Source organism: Octodon degus, unplaced genomic scaffold (genome assembly GCF_000260255.1).
Source record: "Octodon degus isolate 3935 unplaced genomic scaffold, OctDeg1.0 scaffold00021, whole genome shotgun sequence".
Taxonomy (NCBI): domain Eukaryota; kingdom Metazoa; phylum Chordata; class Mammalia; order Rodentia; family Octodontidae; genus Octodon; species Octodon degus.
This window is the reverse complement of record NW_004524597.1, coordinates 8,691,158-8,704,918: the sequence shown is the minus strand read 5'-3', so window position 1 is coordinate 8,704,918 and position 13,761 is coordinate 8,691,158. Positions and strand designations below refer to the sequence as shown.

The following is a 13,761-nucleotide window of genomic DNA, read 5'->3' as shown; positions in this document are numbered from 1 at the left end:
GAGCATCGCTGCGAGTTCGAAGGCAGCCTGGGTTATACAGGACACCCTGTTTTAAAAAAGAAAAGAAAAGAAAAAGCTCTGCTTCAAAAGTCACAGGCGGAGCTGTCCGGGAACGTGAGTAGCGCGGAATCCGGAATAGACACTTGCGGGCAGCATGTGCTGTGGTAGGAGTAAAGTCCCTGCAACGCCCCGGCTTTGATGTGCTAGGAGGAAGGACCCTGGACCCCGGCAGGAGGCGGGGGCCATGGCCTGGCCCGCCCCCTTGCAGGCTGAACGTTCCAAGATTGGGCCACTGGCCCCGCCGCGCCCTGTCGGTTTAACCCGGTCCGTCCCACCTGGCCCTGGGGTAGCTGGAAGACAGCACCACGCCCAGGACCCCGGCCAGCCGCCTCCGCGAGCCTGCACCCTCTCAAGCCTCCTGGGACCCCCAGCCCCACCTGGCCTTGCGCGTAACTCCCGCCCACCTGCACTCCTGGCTGTCGCGCCCAGCGCCTGTCCCCTCCCTCTAACGCACTCTCTGAGTCCGGGTCCTCGCCTGTCCACCCTTCTTACCCTGCGCCAGGTCTCCCGGCCCTCTCTGGGCCACTCATCTCCTCCGCAGGTCCCCAGGGCGGCCGGCGTCAAGCCCTTTGCCCAGGCCATCGAACACCATGCAGCCGCGGACGCTCGGGCTCCTGGCGCGGCTCCTGCCGCTCCTGCCGTGTGTGGTGCGCGCCCCGGACCCATCGGCGCAGGACGTGAGCCTGGGCGTGGTGAGTGGGGCTCCTCGGGCTCCTAGGGTCTGCAGGGAGACCGAGAGAGGGTGGTCAGGCGCCTGGACTTGTGTGCCCGGTTGAGATAGCTGGCCAGATTTACATGTTCAAAGAGCTACAGAAGATGGTGTCTGGGGACGTCCCTATTGTTGAGTCTGCTGGGAGATTTGGTCTCCAGATTTGTCGGTTGTGGGAAGGAGCGCGGATAGGCAAGGCGTGGGGGCTCCAACTCCTGGGTCAAGACCAGAGACCCGCAAACTCAGCACTGGGGGTGGGGACCTTGAGGAAAGGGGAGCAGGCCGGCATCCGGGGCTGGGGGCCCTGGGCTCCGGATACTGACAGGGCGGGGCTTCCAGGATGGTGGTGGGAAAGCACAGCTCCACCCTCTACCCTTCTGCTTCAACTATACCTCCGGATGGCTTAGGACTGGCTGACCCGTTATGGCTACCTGCCACCACCTCACCCTGCCCAGGCCCAGCTGCAGAGCCCCGCGAAGCTGCGAGATGCCATTAAAGTCATGCAGAGATTTGCTGGGCTGCCTGAAACAGGTCTCATGGGTAGGTACCTGCCCTGGTTCTGCAGGCCTGCCTGTGTCACCCACCTAACGATGTTCCAGCCTCTCTAAGCTTCAGTATGCATCTGAATCACAGGAGCTATAGAATGCTGATCTTAGGTTCCAACTCCACCCTGGAGGCTCTCAGGCATCCTCCTTTCAACTGACCTTTCTCAGGAATCTTGGATACCCAGCCATTTTAGGCCCGTGGTTACAGCCATGGAAAGAGTAGGGAGGAAGTGTCCCAACAAATGCAAAGGCTCCATGGCAAGTATAAGTTTACATGCGTGCAGTGAAAGGAGAGTGAAGGTCTTAGTCAAGAGCCTGGCCAAGGGGCCTTAAAAAGTGCTGTATTTGATTTGGAGGGTGAAACAACACCAAAAGAGGTTTGAAGTCCTGACTCCCACAGAGCTAATGTGCTAGAGCAAGAGAAACATAAATATGCAGGGTGATTTCAGGTGGTGCTGTGTATGTATGTGTTTGTCTTGAGGTGAGAGGACTGAACTCAGGTCTCTTGCATGCTAGGCAAGCAATTTACTGTTAAGCAGCATTCCTGGACTAAGTGTAAAGAGAATAAAAAACTAAAGATAATGGGCAGCTGGTCTAGTTAGGACAGGGTTTTGTTGTTTGTTGTTTTTTGTGCAAGGATCAAACGCAGGACCTCATGTTTGTCAGGCAAGTGATTATGCCATTGAGCTATCTCTCCAATCCAGGATTTTTGTCTTGTTTTGTTTTGGTTTTTGGTCTTTTTGAGACAGGGTCTTGCTATGCAATTCAAGCTGGCCTTGCGCCCACTTTGTAGGCCAGGCTGGTCCCAAACTCCCAACAGTCCTCCTGCTTCGGGCCTCCCAAGTGCTAGGATTACAGATGTGCGCCACCACTCCCAGCCCAGGCAGGCCTTTCTGGAGGATGTCACATGGGATAAGACCATGAAGAGGAGCCAGCCATGGGAAAATGAGGGAGGAAGTGTCCCAGCAAATGCAAAGGCTCCCTGGCCAGTAAAATGTGCATGCAGTGAAAGGAGAACGAAGGTCTTAGGCAAGAGTCTGGCTAGCGGTGCTGCAGTTGATTCCGGTGGTGATAACAAACCATGGGAGGTTTGAAGAGGGGAAAAACTATCTGATCTACTGTGTTAAGCATCCTGTGGTTGCTGCAAGGGAGAAGGAAGTGGAAAAGGAGAAGGATGCATTGGTAGTAGTCAGGCAAGAGATGATGGTGGTTGGGCGAGGTGTGACCACAAGCAGCTAAACTGAGGATATGGGGTCAAACAGGGATGAAGAGAGTGCTTGATGGACCCTGGATTACTACCCCAAAGTTTGTTTTGTTTTTCTGTCCTGTCCATTCTGGGGACAGCTTTGAACTATCCCTAGGCATCTATATGTTCTCAGTTACTATTTGTCACCTCAACTCCAGGTGTGGTTTGACCTTAACTGGAAGATGAGTGGGAATGGAGCTCAGATGGAAAAGGGGATTCTAGGTAGACCTAACTGGAGAGGAGGTGGCTTGCCACAGGGGACCAGGGACTCCTGCTGGAGACTTTGGACTTGATTGTGTCGCGGACTCTTGGCCTGATGGGATGAAGAGTGGGCAGGTTCACAGGGAATCCCAGCTCCAAGAGGAAGGAAGCTTATTCTGCCCTTGAGGCTCCTTTCTGCTGAGTCTACCTTCCAGGGCTCAGGGAACGGGAACATGGGGCCAAGCCTGAGTCTCAGAGCACACCCCCACTTCCCCCAGCAACCAGTGCACCCAGGCCGGATAGAAAAGGCATCGTCCACTAGGGAGTCATAGTGTGGTACAAGCTGGCTTCCAGAGTCAGACAGCCTGAATTCAGATTTTGGGCAAATTCCTTAACCACTCTGAGCATTAATTTTTCCGTGTAAAACACTTGGCTAGTGGGCCTGGGATATAGCTCAGCAGGCACAGCTCGTCTCGTTCGTGCCTGGCAAGCATGAGGTCGTCAGTTTGATTCCTGATACCAAAAATAAAGCTAGCTAATACCTGATTTGGTGTCAGCACTAGGAAAGCGGACTTTCTTAGTGCTGACACCATCCTCCCATCCCATTTCCTGCAGACCCAGAGACAATTGCCACTATGCATAAACCCCGCTGCTCCCTGCCAGATGTGCTTGGTCCAGCAGGTCTTGTCAGGCGCCGCAGGCGCTATGCTCTGGGTGGCAGTGTGTGGAAGAAGCGAACTCTGACATGGAGGTAGGTTCTGATGCTTCCTGCCTGGGCCTGCTGGCTGGGCAAAGCCTCCTGGGCACCCTCTCCTCCCACAGCCTCCTGCTCCCTCTCTGCCCAGGGTCAAGTCCTTCCCCCAGAGCTCACAGCTGACCAAGGAAACCGTGCGGACCCTTATGAGCTATGCCCTGACTGCCTGGGCCGTCGAGTCAAACCTCGCATTCCACGAGGTGTCCTCCCAGCACCAGGACCCTGACATCCTCATCACCTTCTCCCGGGGCTACCACCAAGACAGTTATCCCTTCGATGGACTGGGTGGCACCTTAGCCCATGCCTTTTTCCCTGGAGAGCACCCCATCTCTGGAGATACTCACTTCGATGATGAGGAGATCTGGACATTTGGGTCAAAAGGTAAATTGTGCCATATTTGGACAGGTCCTCTCCCCAGATCTGTCTGTCCTGATGAATGAGTTTTAAAGTAATTGATCAATGAAGCCCGAATCAGTCAGGTGTCTCCAGAGAAACAGCACTAGCAAGTGTATGTGGAATGTGAGTGTGTGATGAGATTTGTCTTAAGGAATGGGTTTACAGGGGTGATGGAGTCCAGAAAGGCTAAAATTAGTAGGGCAGGTAGGAAACTCAGGCAGCTCTTTTAGTCTTAGGACATGATTCCTTCCCTCTCACTCTCTGTTTTGACTCCTACATCCTGGCCCAATTGGATGTGGCTCACTTATACTTGGGTTATGTGCTTTACCTTAGCCAAGTCTCCAAAATACCTTCCCAGCAATATCTGGACTGGTGTTTTAGCAAACCACTGGGCACCATGGCCTGGCCAAATTGATACACAAAATCAATCACAAAAAAAAAAAAAAAAAAAAAAAAAAAAAAAAAAAAAAAAAAAAAAAATCAGTCACCACTGAAGCCTATTGGTGCCTGGCTCTGAGCTGGGCTAACTCCAAGAGTCAAAACAACTTCTCTGTCCTGTAGCTAAGGAGGAAGAGTAACCCACAATTATTACACACATGGTGACACAGCTGTTGGAAATCTCAGGAGAGGAAGTACTGCAGCTTCAAGGGCTCAGAGGCGGTGTCAGCCCAAAACTTAGAGTGAAGGGAGGTGTCCTCAGAGGACGCCATGTCTCATTCACTTGGTATATACACCTTCACTGACCAGTGAACAGTACAGTCTACAGGACCCAGTCCTGTTCTTTTGGAGCACACATTGAGGGGCACAAACAATGAGAAATCACAAGCCAGTGAGCTACCCAAGTGCCAGGCCATCATGAGTGGGAAGAGTCACCAAGGGCCTGCATGCCTGTAACATTTTTGCTGGAAAGTGAAACTATGGTATTAGGAGGGAGCTCACACAGAGTGGCCCATTCCGTGTGTCAAAAGTTTTGTTTTAAAAGGACTGGCCAGGTAGCTTCGTGACCTAAAGCACCTGCTTAGGCAGAGTGCAGCGGCCGGTTCATTCCCTGGCGTGCTGTGCCAGCCCTGCTCCCAGGGTGCGCTGAGGCCACGACTGAGACTGGGCGTGATGGGCATGCCTATAATCCTCAGCATTTGGGAGGCTGAAAACAGAAAAATCACTATGAGTCAAGTCTACATAGTGAGACCCTGTAGATCCTGTACTAAGCACACACACACAAAAAAAAAGTTTTTTATTTTGCTTTTGAGACAGGTTCTTGCTGTACAGTTCAGACTGGTTTTGAAGTCACTATGCACAATTTTGTTTGTTCAATGTGGGTTATAAAGTAATGTTTTACATAGGACATGGTATGCTTTTATTGTAAGTAACATCTTAAATCTTTCTTTCTTTCTTTCTTTCTTTCTTTTTTTTTTTTTTTCTTTCTTTCTTTCTTTTTTTTTTTTGGTGGTACCTGGGATTGAACTGAGGACCTTGAGCTTGCCAGGCAAGCACTTATTCCACTGAGCTATCTCCCCAGCCCCCTGAAGTCTCTATGTAGCCTAGGCTGGCCTCACTCATGGTTATCCTCCTGCCTCAGCCTCCTGAGTGCTAGGATTGAAGACATGTACCACCATGCCTGGTATCAGAAATGATTTTGGAAAGCAAGTGCAAGGATTTGGACATAGGGTTCTGAAGGCAGTGGGAAGCTATCAGAGGGTTTTGCATTCTAAAAATATCATTGGATCCAGTGGGGGAGGTGGATAGTGTCAGGGAGGCAGAAGTTACTGTCTGGTTCAGGTAACAGACCTGGTGGGCAGTGGTGGAGGGGATGGCTGTGAGGGAAGTCAATTAGGATGGCCAAAGATTGGGATCTAGCTGGATCCTGGCAACAGGGGATGAGGAGGGTACGATGATGGCAGGGTCCAGCTCAGGACCTGGAGGGAGGTTGCTTCTGCTGCTGTGCACGAGGGGCAGAGGAGCAGGCTGACAGGTGGCCTGAAGGCAGGTTTGGATGAATGTTTGTAGGGTGCAGATGATCCACATAAATAGCACAGGCATTGACTGACTTGCTCTAGACCAGGACTCCACTGATCTAGGTCAGGTTTTCCAGAAGTGGAGCTCCAGCTGGCAATTTTTTTTTTTTTTAAATTGATACAAAGGTCTTGCTGCACAGTTCAGTCTCCTAGTGATCCTCCTATCTCAGCCTCCCTAGTGCTGGAATTACAGGCATGCACCATCATACCTGGTTCCGGGACCAGGCACTAAGGTTTCTGGTGCCAGCACAGAATGTGGAACTAGGAATCGAACTCAGGACCCTGTGCTTGTCAGGCAGGTGCTTATGCTGCTGAGCTTTGTCCCCAGCTCCAGCTGGCAACTCTTACACAAGCAATTTCTTAGGGGCACCTGCTGAAGAAGAGAGAAGGAGTATAGGCTGAAGGGCTGAGCAAGGGTGTAGTCTGTGCTAGAGAGGAGCTGGATCTCACGGCATTGCACCTTGTGGGCCAGTCATTGGCTTTGGGTTGCTAGAGGTGGAAAGGCTCAGCTGTGGCTGTAGCCAGGCCCTGTCAGGGGTGCTAGCCAGTCGCAGACCCCATCCACAACAACACAGTACATTCTACATCATTAAACAAGTGGCCTTTTATATGTTTGTTAATGAATTAATTTTTTTTTTTTGTCTTGCTGGGAACCAAACTTAAGGTCTCAGCAAACTCATGCTTTGCAAGCCCTTTTCTATTAAGTGTCAGCCCCAGTCCAAGCATGTGAGCTTTGAACCTGAATCAGGTCACTTGTAGTATGCTTGGCATGAGGCTGAGGCAGAAGGATTGCTGTGAGTTTGAGTCCAGTCTGGGCTATAGAGTGAGACCCTGTCTCAAAACAAAACAAAATGTTGCTTGTAGTTCATCCAAGCTACTGAAGCTCACTTCTCCACTGAGAAATAGAGATGAGGACAGTGCCTGTTGGCAGCAAAACCTGCAGATCAGCCAGGTAATTCACCGAGCAGAGTGGTGCTCACCCCATTGCCAGCCACTATCAGAGTTGGGCCTGGGGGCAGATTTTAGAGTAGGGGGGCTGTGGAGACGTCACTGGGAAAACCATGCAGCACGCAAAGGTCAAGTACAGCAACTTGGAGCAGCCCATAGTAAGAGGTAGGCAGAGAAGGAGGAGAAATTGACAGAGGTGGAGAATGAACAGGCTGAAAGGTGACAAAGAACAAGAGTGAAGGAGGAAGTGGTCAGCAAGGGCCAGCACAGCAAACAAGTCCAGTAAATGACACAGGCCTGAGTTTGGTCATCCAGGCACCAAGTGACTTTTCTTTTTTACAGTGGGAATTGAACTCAGGTCCTTTGCACTGAGCTATGTTCCCAACACTTTTTATTTTGAGACAGGGTCTTATTAAATCACAAAGTTGCTAAAGCTCTACCTAAACTTTTTTTAAAATTTTATTTATTTATTTATGTGTGTGTGTGTGTGTGTGTGTGTGTGTGTGGCCAGCTCAGCCCACCAGGGGGCGGGGCTGGCTGGCATGTGGTGCTGGGGGATTGAACCGCAGTCCCTGTGCTTTGTTAAGCTTGTTCTAAGTAGGTGCTTTAGACCACTGAGCCATCTCTCCAGCCCTGTACCTAAACTTTTGATCTGCTACCTCAGCCTATAATCTCAGAGTACTGGGATTATAGGTATGGACCGTCATGCCTATCACCAAGGGACCTTTATGGTGCCTACAGGCTGCATGGGTTGGGGAAGAATCTCAAACTGCAGTGGAGTTAGGCATGAGAAGGACGAGGAAGTGAAGGTTTTGATTGGAGGACAGCTGGAGGAAGTTGGCTGGTGGGGGGAGGACAGAGGGTCTAGTGGGGAGCCAGGGAAGCAGGCTAAAGGCTGGCTGAGGATGGAGAGAGTTGGGAGCTTCTGGGACATTGCAAAGAAAGCTGGGGGGAGGGTGGATGAATGAGTGGGTAGGTGGGTAGGTGACACTATCCTTGTCTTGGAGTTGCTCAGCAAAGCAAGGTCCTCACACAAAGCAGGGTAGGAGGAAATGCAGCCATCTGCCCTGGGATTGCGGGACCTTGGATTACACTGGACAACTGTCTTGATGACATAGGAAGCACACTTGTCAGCACGTGTCCCAGTGCTGAGCCAGGGGTTGGGTGACAGCTTGAAGGAGCTGTAGGCCTGGAGTGGAGGCTGAGAGGACAGTGCACAGTAGCTGGCTACCTCGCCAGCTGGCCCAGGGCAGGATGAGAGGAGGAACCATCCTCCCTTCCCCCAAGCCCCAGCGTGAGATTGCTGTGGGCTAGGCTTCGTGGTTGTCTAAGTTCCTAGCTGCACAGCTGAGGAGGGTGCAGGAAGGGGTTGCTCACCCAGAAGCCTCATTCTGGTAAAGGAGAGGCAATACAAGGAAGGAAGATGAGCGCAGAGATCAAACCCATTGAAATTACAACCTTCCTCTGACTTCTTAGAAGGATTCAGAGTACTAAGAAGATTGAGTCAGCACGGAAGTCCACGACACTTGCAGTTTGAGTAGGAACTGTCCAGGTCAGGATACACAGCTGAGAGCAGCCCTCAGTCCTAGCCCTGCCTCCCACCCTGCCTGCTCCGTGCCTCAGTTTCCCTCTCTGTAAACTGAGGATAAGAGGTGGAGGCTTGAGGTAAAGAGGCCAAGTGCTTGCTATTCCTTTCAGGACTTGCCTAATTATTTCACTCTTAGTCTCAGCTAACAGCTGTCAAAGCCCAAAGGAAACATGCTTTTCAATTCACCAGATCATTTTCAATAATCCTACTTCCAGTGTTGCTGACCCTAGTTAGAGATTTTCACAAAATAGATAAATATCTGAAAAAAAAATTAACGTCATGTGGGGGTTGCTCAACTCTGTCACTGTCTGGGTCTTTTCTATGGGTTGCAGGGGGGTTGCTCTTTTCCAGCTGGAGCCAGATGCTGACTGATGAAGATCTGGGCTATACTGGCCCAGGGTTGGGTCCCAAGGGAAGAGGCTGTTGTGGTGGGAAGAGACTGGGGGAAGGAGTGGGCGCCACTACAACAAGCTGTGGTCTGAGAGTGCTTGCTGGAGGGAGCTCAGTGTTCTGCATCAGGAGGTGTGCGGTGTGGAAGAAGGCCAGCAGGGGGGAGGGGAGGATCCCAGGGAAGGGAGAAGGCGCTACTCCAATTGGGGGAGGGGTGAGAAAGTGGAGAGGTGAATGGAGGAGGGGAGGCAAGGAGAGGAAGTGGGAGGTCCATGAGGGTGGGTTGAGGAAATAATGGGGGTCTCTGATGATAAATGAGCCAGGAGGAGAGTATGCTCCCAGGACAGGAGCTTCCTGGAGAGAACTGCATACACTCAGGGTTCCTGTCCTCCAAGTTTCTGTATGAACAATTTTCCCTTGCTAGGGGAATGACTAATTGGTGTAAGGCCACCCTTCCTCTGTCCCATCTATGGGTCACCTTAGCCTTGACCCAAGTGTAAGCACTGCCAAGCAGGGTTACCTAAATATATTTGAGTGGGGGCTGGCGAGATGGCTCAGTGGTCTAAAGCACCTACATGGAACAAGCTTGGCAAAGCACAGGGACCACGGTTGGATCCCGCAACCATATGCTAGCCAGCCTCGCCCCCTGGTGGGCTGAGCTGGCCACACACACACACACACACACACACACACACACACACACACACTAAATAAATGTTAAAAAAAGAATATTTTAAAAAATAAAAAATAAATATATTTGAGTGGGTGAAGGAATATGGGAAAGATGGTATGGCTCAAGGAAGGGTCAGGGCCAAGGAGACCCAAGTCCCCTCCCAAGAGTCTTCTGGCTCTTCCTGGTGGCCAGTAGACCTGCTCCCCAGCTTTCCTTCCTGGTACAGGATGGCCTCAGCTCTAGCCAAATGTTCCCCTCTGCAGATGGTGAGGGGACTGATCTGTTTGCTGTGGCAGTTCACGAGTTTGGCCATGTCCTGGGCCTGGGTCACTCCTCTGCACCCGATTCCATTATGAGGCCCTTCTACCAGGGCCCTGTGGCCAACCCACACAAGTACCGCCTGTCCCAGGATGACCGTGAAGGCCTGCAGCAGCTGTATGGTATGACAAGTGTGGGGCCGCCCCTGCATCAGCTCCAGAGGCTTTCCCTTGGCCTGTGCCACAGACCTGTGGAACCCATGCCTGTGTCTTTATTCCTATAGGGAAACTACCCCAGACCCCAGGTGACAAGCCCACAAGGAGACCCCTGGTTCCTTCTCCCCACCCCCCAGCCCTGCCCCCAGACAGGTGAGTCCCCACCAACTGTGCTACCCAGGGTGACCAGCTCCCCAGCCTGAGTGTCCACTGTGGTCAAGGAGGCGGAGGAGCCCCTAGCCTCTGCTCATTCACTTTCCCTCCCCAGCCCCTCCACACCAGTCCCTGATAGATGTGAGGGCAATTTTGATGCCATTGCCAACATCCGGGGTGAAACTTTCTTCTTCAAAGGTGAGTGGCTCTAGATGACCTCTGATCTCCAATATTTGGCTTCCTACCCATTTGTGGTGACTCTTCCCCTGACATGGTAGGAGGTTTTCTGAGAAGTGAGACTTTGGGTGTTAAAAAAAGGAAAATCTCAGGTAAGCCACTGAGGACAGGTCACCCTGGATCCATGTGTTCTGGATTTCCAGGAGGACCACTCACATACCAATCCCTGTGGATGAGCTCAGGAGTTGGCCCACCCCCAGGCACTCTGTGGGACAGGACCTCCTGCCGCGCCATGGCAGTGCCCTCTCCTTCACCTGCAGGGCCCTGGTTTTGGCGCGTCCAACCCTCAGGACAGCTGGTGTCCAGTCGTCCTGCCAGGCTGCACCGCTTCTGGGAGGGGCTGCCCACCTCCGTGAAGGTCATCCAGGCTGCCTATGCCCGCCACCGAGACGGCCGAATCCTCCTCTTCAGCGGTGAGCGAGGGTTGTAGGGCGCCAGGGAGCCGCAGGCAAGCGGGGACCCGCGCTGACCACTCGCTGCCCCTCCAGGCCCCTGGTTCTGGGTGTTCCGCGACCGGCAAGTGGAGGGCGCGGCACAGCCGCTTGAGAAGCTGGGGCTGCCCGCGGGCGAGGAGGTGGACGCAGTGTTCTCTTGGCCACTTAACGGGAAGACCTACCTGATCCGGGGTCACCAGTACTGGCGTTACGACGAGGCCGCCGAGCGCCCCGACCCTGGCTACCCCCGCGACCTGAGCCTCTGGGAAGGGGCGCCACCTGCCCCGGACGACGTCACCGTCAGCAATGCAGGTGGGGAACGCAGAGCTAGAGGTCGCTGGCGCTTCTGAGGTTGGGGTTTGGATCGTGGGTTAAGAGTGGAGTGGGGATGGCAGAGGGCCTGGGAGGAGGAGGGCACGATCCGGACGGGTCTGGACCAAGCTCCTGAAGTGTGACCTACCCGCCAACAGGTGACACCTACTTCTTCAAGGGCGTCTACTACTGGCGCTTTCCCAAAGGCAGCGTCAAGACCGACCCGGATTCCCCCCAGCCCATGGGGCCTGAGTGGTTGGACTGCCCTGCCCCAAGTTCTGGTCCTCAAGGTCCCATGTACCCCAAAGCGACCCCCAAGTCCGGAACCTGCGATTGTCAGTGCGAGATCAATCTGGCCCCAAAGTGGCGGCCCGAGCCCCTCCTGCTGCCCCTCCTGCTCCTGCTGGTCAGAGGGGTCTCCTGCTGCTGAGGGAGAGAGACATCGGAGCCAAGCAGCCCCCCTGCCAAGGGGGCCTGAGTCTCCACTACGGGACCAACGTGGGATTGTGAACCCCTGCCGCGCCCCAGGGTGCGTTCCTACGGCCCGGCTCCCCCGGCACCGAGTTGGGTGGAGTCCTTGGGGTGGGGAAGGGATGCAGCCTAGACCTGACCGTCCACCCACCTGGCCTGCGCGCGCCCTCTTGGTTGCCCCAAGGACACCTGCAGGCTGGAGCCGGTCACCAGGGGGCGCACAGTAGTCCGCACTGCCCCTCACTGTCCGCCCCTTAGGCCGCCAGGGGGCGGTGCGGACCCTCCCCCTCAAGCCCAAAAGGAACGGGAATCCCGGAGTTTGGCTAGGGAGCGCGGGCGAGGGCTCCCGCAGAGCTGGGGTATTGGATGCAGGACGTCCCCTTGGCGGTTCACGGGAAGGGGACTGTTCGCAGCTGCGACAACACCGCAGGACTCTCCTTTTCTCGGAACAGCCGGGCTCTCTAAGAAGTCTGTGGACTTTCCCCAGCTTCCCATTCACCCTATGGGGACTTTGCCTAGCGTCTGATCAGGCCCTTAGCAGACAGATCAGATCAGGACCTTTAGTTGCAGCCCCTCCTCTCCTGTTTCGCATCTTAATCCTACATGGTCGAATTGGGCGTGGCGGCACAAACCTGTAATCCCAGCATTCTGGGAAGCTGAGGCAGGAGGAACTTTGCAAGTTTAATATCACCCTGGGCTCAATGTGAGCACAAGGCCAGCTGTAACTGCATACCGAGACCCTGTCTCAAAACAAAAACAAAAGAGCCAAAGAAAAAAACCCACTTGGTCCTCTTCTCCTCTTCTGTTCCTGCTACACCCCACTACTGTAAGCGCCACATGGTGGGATTCCAAAGCAAGACAAGACCTCCCCTAGGGCCATTGTCTTATGTCCTGGATCACCAGTGAGCATACAGACCACCACCCTTCCCACCTCTGGCCCGCTTGACCCCTTTCCCAGTCACCCTCACCCCCAGGACACACAGCATGGACACCACCCAAAGCCCAGCAGTCTTCTAAAGTGAACATCCTCTCTGTGCCCCTTGCATAGAGATGAAGCTGGGAATCTTGACTGGGCTATGTGCCCTGCTGGCCAAGGGAGCTGGCTGTCTCGTGGCTTGTTGTGTGCCTCCCAGGAACCAGTCTCTTCCTGTATTCTCTACAGGGCCAGGATGATGGCCATGGTAGAGAGGTGTCCATTCCCCTCAGGGTTCAGTCACTTAAAGGGCCACTTTGTGGTTTCTTCCTAGCCCCACTGGGCCTGTAGTGCTTTGGGGATCCCAGACTGCGGACAGCACTTCAAGACATCAGGATTTGGTACCACTTGTTCCTGACCCCCAGGTCAGCATAAGAACAGAGTCAGGCTGAGGAGATAGCGCAGGAGAATAAGCACTTGCCTGACAAGTGCAAGGTCCTGAGTTCAATCCCTGGTACCGCAAAAAACAAAAAACAAACAAAAAAACAAGAGTCAGGCCTCCTCAACTAGTTTATGACCTGATGAATCTAAGCCACTTGGGAGCCATTTGACTCTTTACTGGATTCCTTTCTAAATAAGAGAGAGAACAGGGGCCAGGGAGATGGCTCAGTGGAATAAGCACTTCCCTGGCAAGCACAAGGGCCTTAGTTCAATCCCCAGTTCCACCAAAAAAAAAAAAAAAAAAAAAAAAGAGAAAAAAAACCAGCCCTACACTGGGCGGAGAATAAAATTATGAAAAGCTCTTCATTTTTTTTGAGCACTGATGGTCCTGGGTGAAGTTTGGCGTCAGTAACTGGACAGGCAAGAATTTTCTGCTTTGCAGAAGTTGGAATGGATCCAGGGTTGTTTGAGACAGAGATATTGAAGTAGAAAGAGGAGGAGGAAGCAGAGCAAGGAACCAAAAGTTGATTGAGGAAGCCCAGAATAAAGAGGAGAAATCAAGATGTTTTCACGGCTATGTGTAAACTCATCATTAGTACTTTTTGACTACTACACAAAACAGATCAAAGTGATTACTTTTTTCAAAATGGTACAGTAAAAAATGGTACAATCCCATAACCAAATTAAAATCTTTTGTGTTTCAAAAGACCATCAGGGAGGCCTGGCCCTAGCTCAGGCCTTTAAGTGGCTGCTTCCACAAAGCTGTCAGCCTCAGGTTGCTGGAGTTCGAACCTCACACCTC

The 13,761-nt window shown here is 52.9% G+C and overlaps 1 protein-coding gene across 2 annotated transcripts; it reads left to right on the top strand.

The window, feature by feature from the left end:
* Positions 1 to 381: 381 nt before the first annotated feature.
* On the top strand, positions 382 to 12,265 carry Mmp25 (matrix metallopeptidase 25). 2 transcript variants are annotated; one of them, XM_004628092.2, is made up of 10 exons: positions 382 to 752; positions 1,177 to 1,309; positions 3,377 to 3,512; positions 3,607 to 3,896; positions 9,789 to 9,965; positions 10,067 to 10,151; positions 10,267 to 10,349; positions 10,649 to 10,801; positions 10,877 to 11,134; positions 11,293 to 12,265. In XM_004628092.2, exons 1-10 carry the CDS (start codon positions 651 to 653, stop codon positions 11,562 to 11,564), a joined length of 1,689 nt encoding a protein of 562 aa, XP_004628149.1. In that variant the 5' UTR covers positions 382 to 650; the 3' UTR covers positions 11,565 to 12,265. The 2 variants fall into 2 exon arrangements, with proteins under 2 accessions (XP_004628149.1, XP_023567357.1); XM_023711589.1 differs by having other exon boundaries at positions 10,532 to 10,801.
* The last annotated feature ends 1,496 nt before the right edge of the window (positions 12,266 to 13,761 follow it).

What these genes read in the sequence shown, in the direction of transcription:
- Mmp25 (XM_023711589.1), top strand. Translation starts at nt 651, where the DNA reads ATGCAGCCGCGGACGCTCGGGCTCCTGGCGCGGCTCCTGCCGCTCCTG. An exon ending in CCAGCCCTGCCCCCAGACAG is followed by an intron (nt 10,152 to 10,266) that starts GTGAGTCCCCAC and finishes TTCCCTCCCCAG; the next exon opens with CCCCTCCACACCAGTCCCTG. An exon ending in CCGAATCCTCCTCTTCAGCG is followed by an intron (nt 10,802 to 10,876) that starts GTGAGCGAGGGT and finishes CTGCCCCTCCAG; the next exon opens with GCCCCTGGTTCTGGGTGTTC.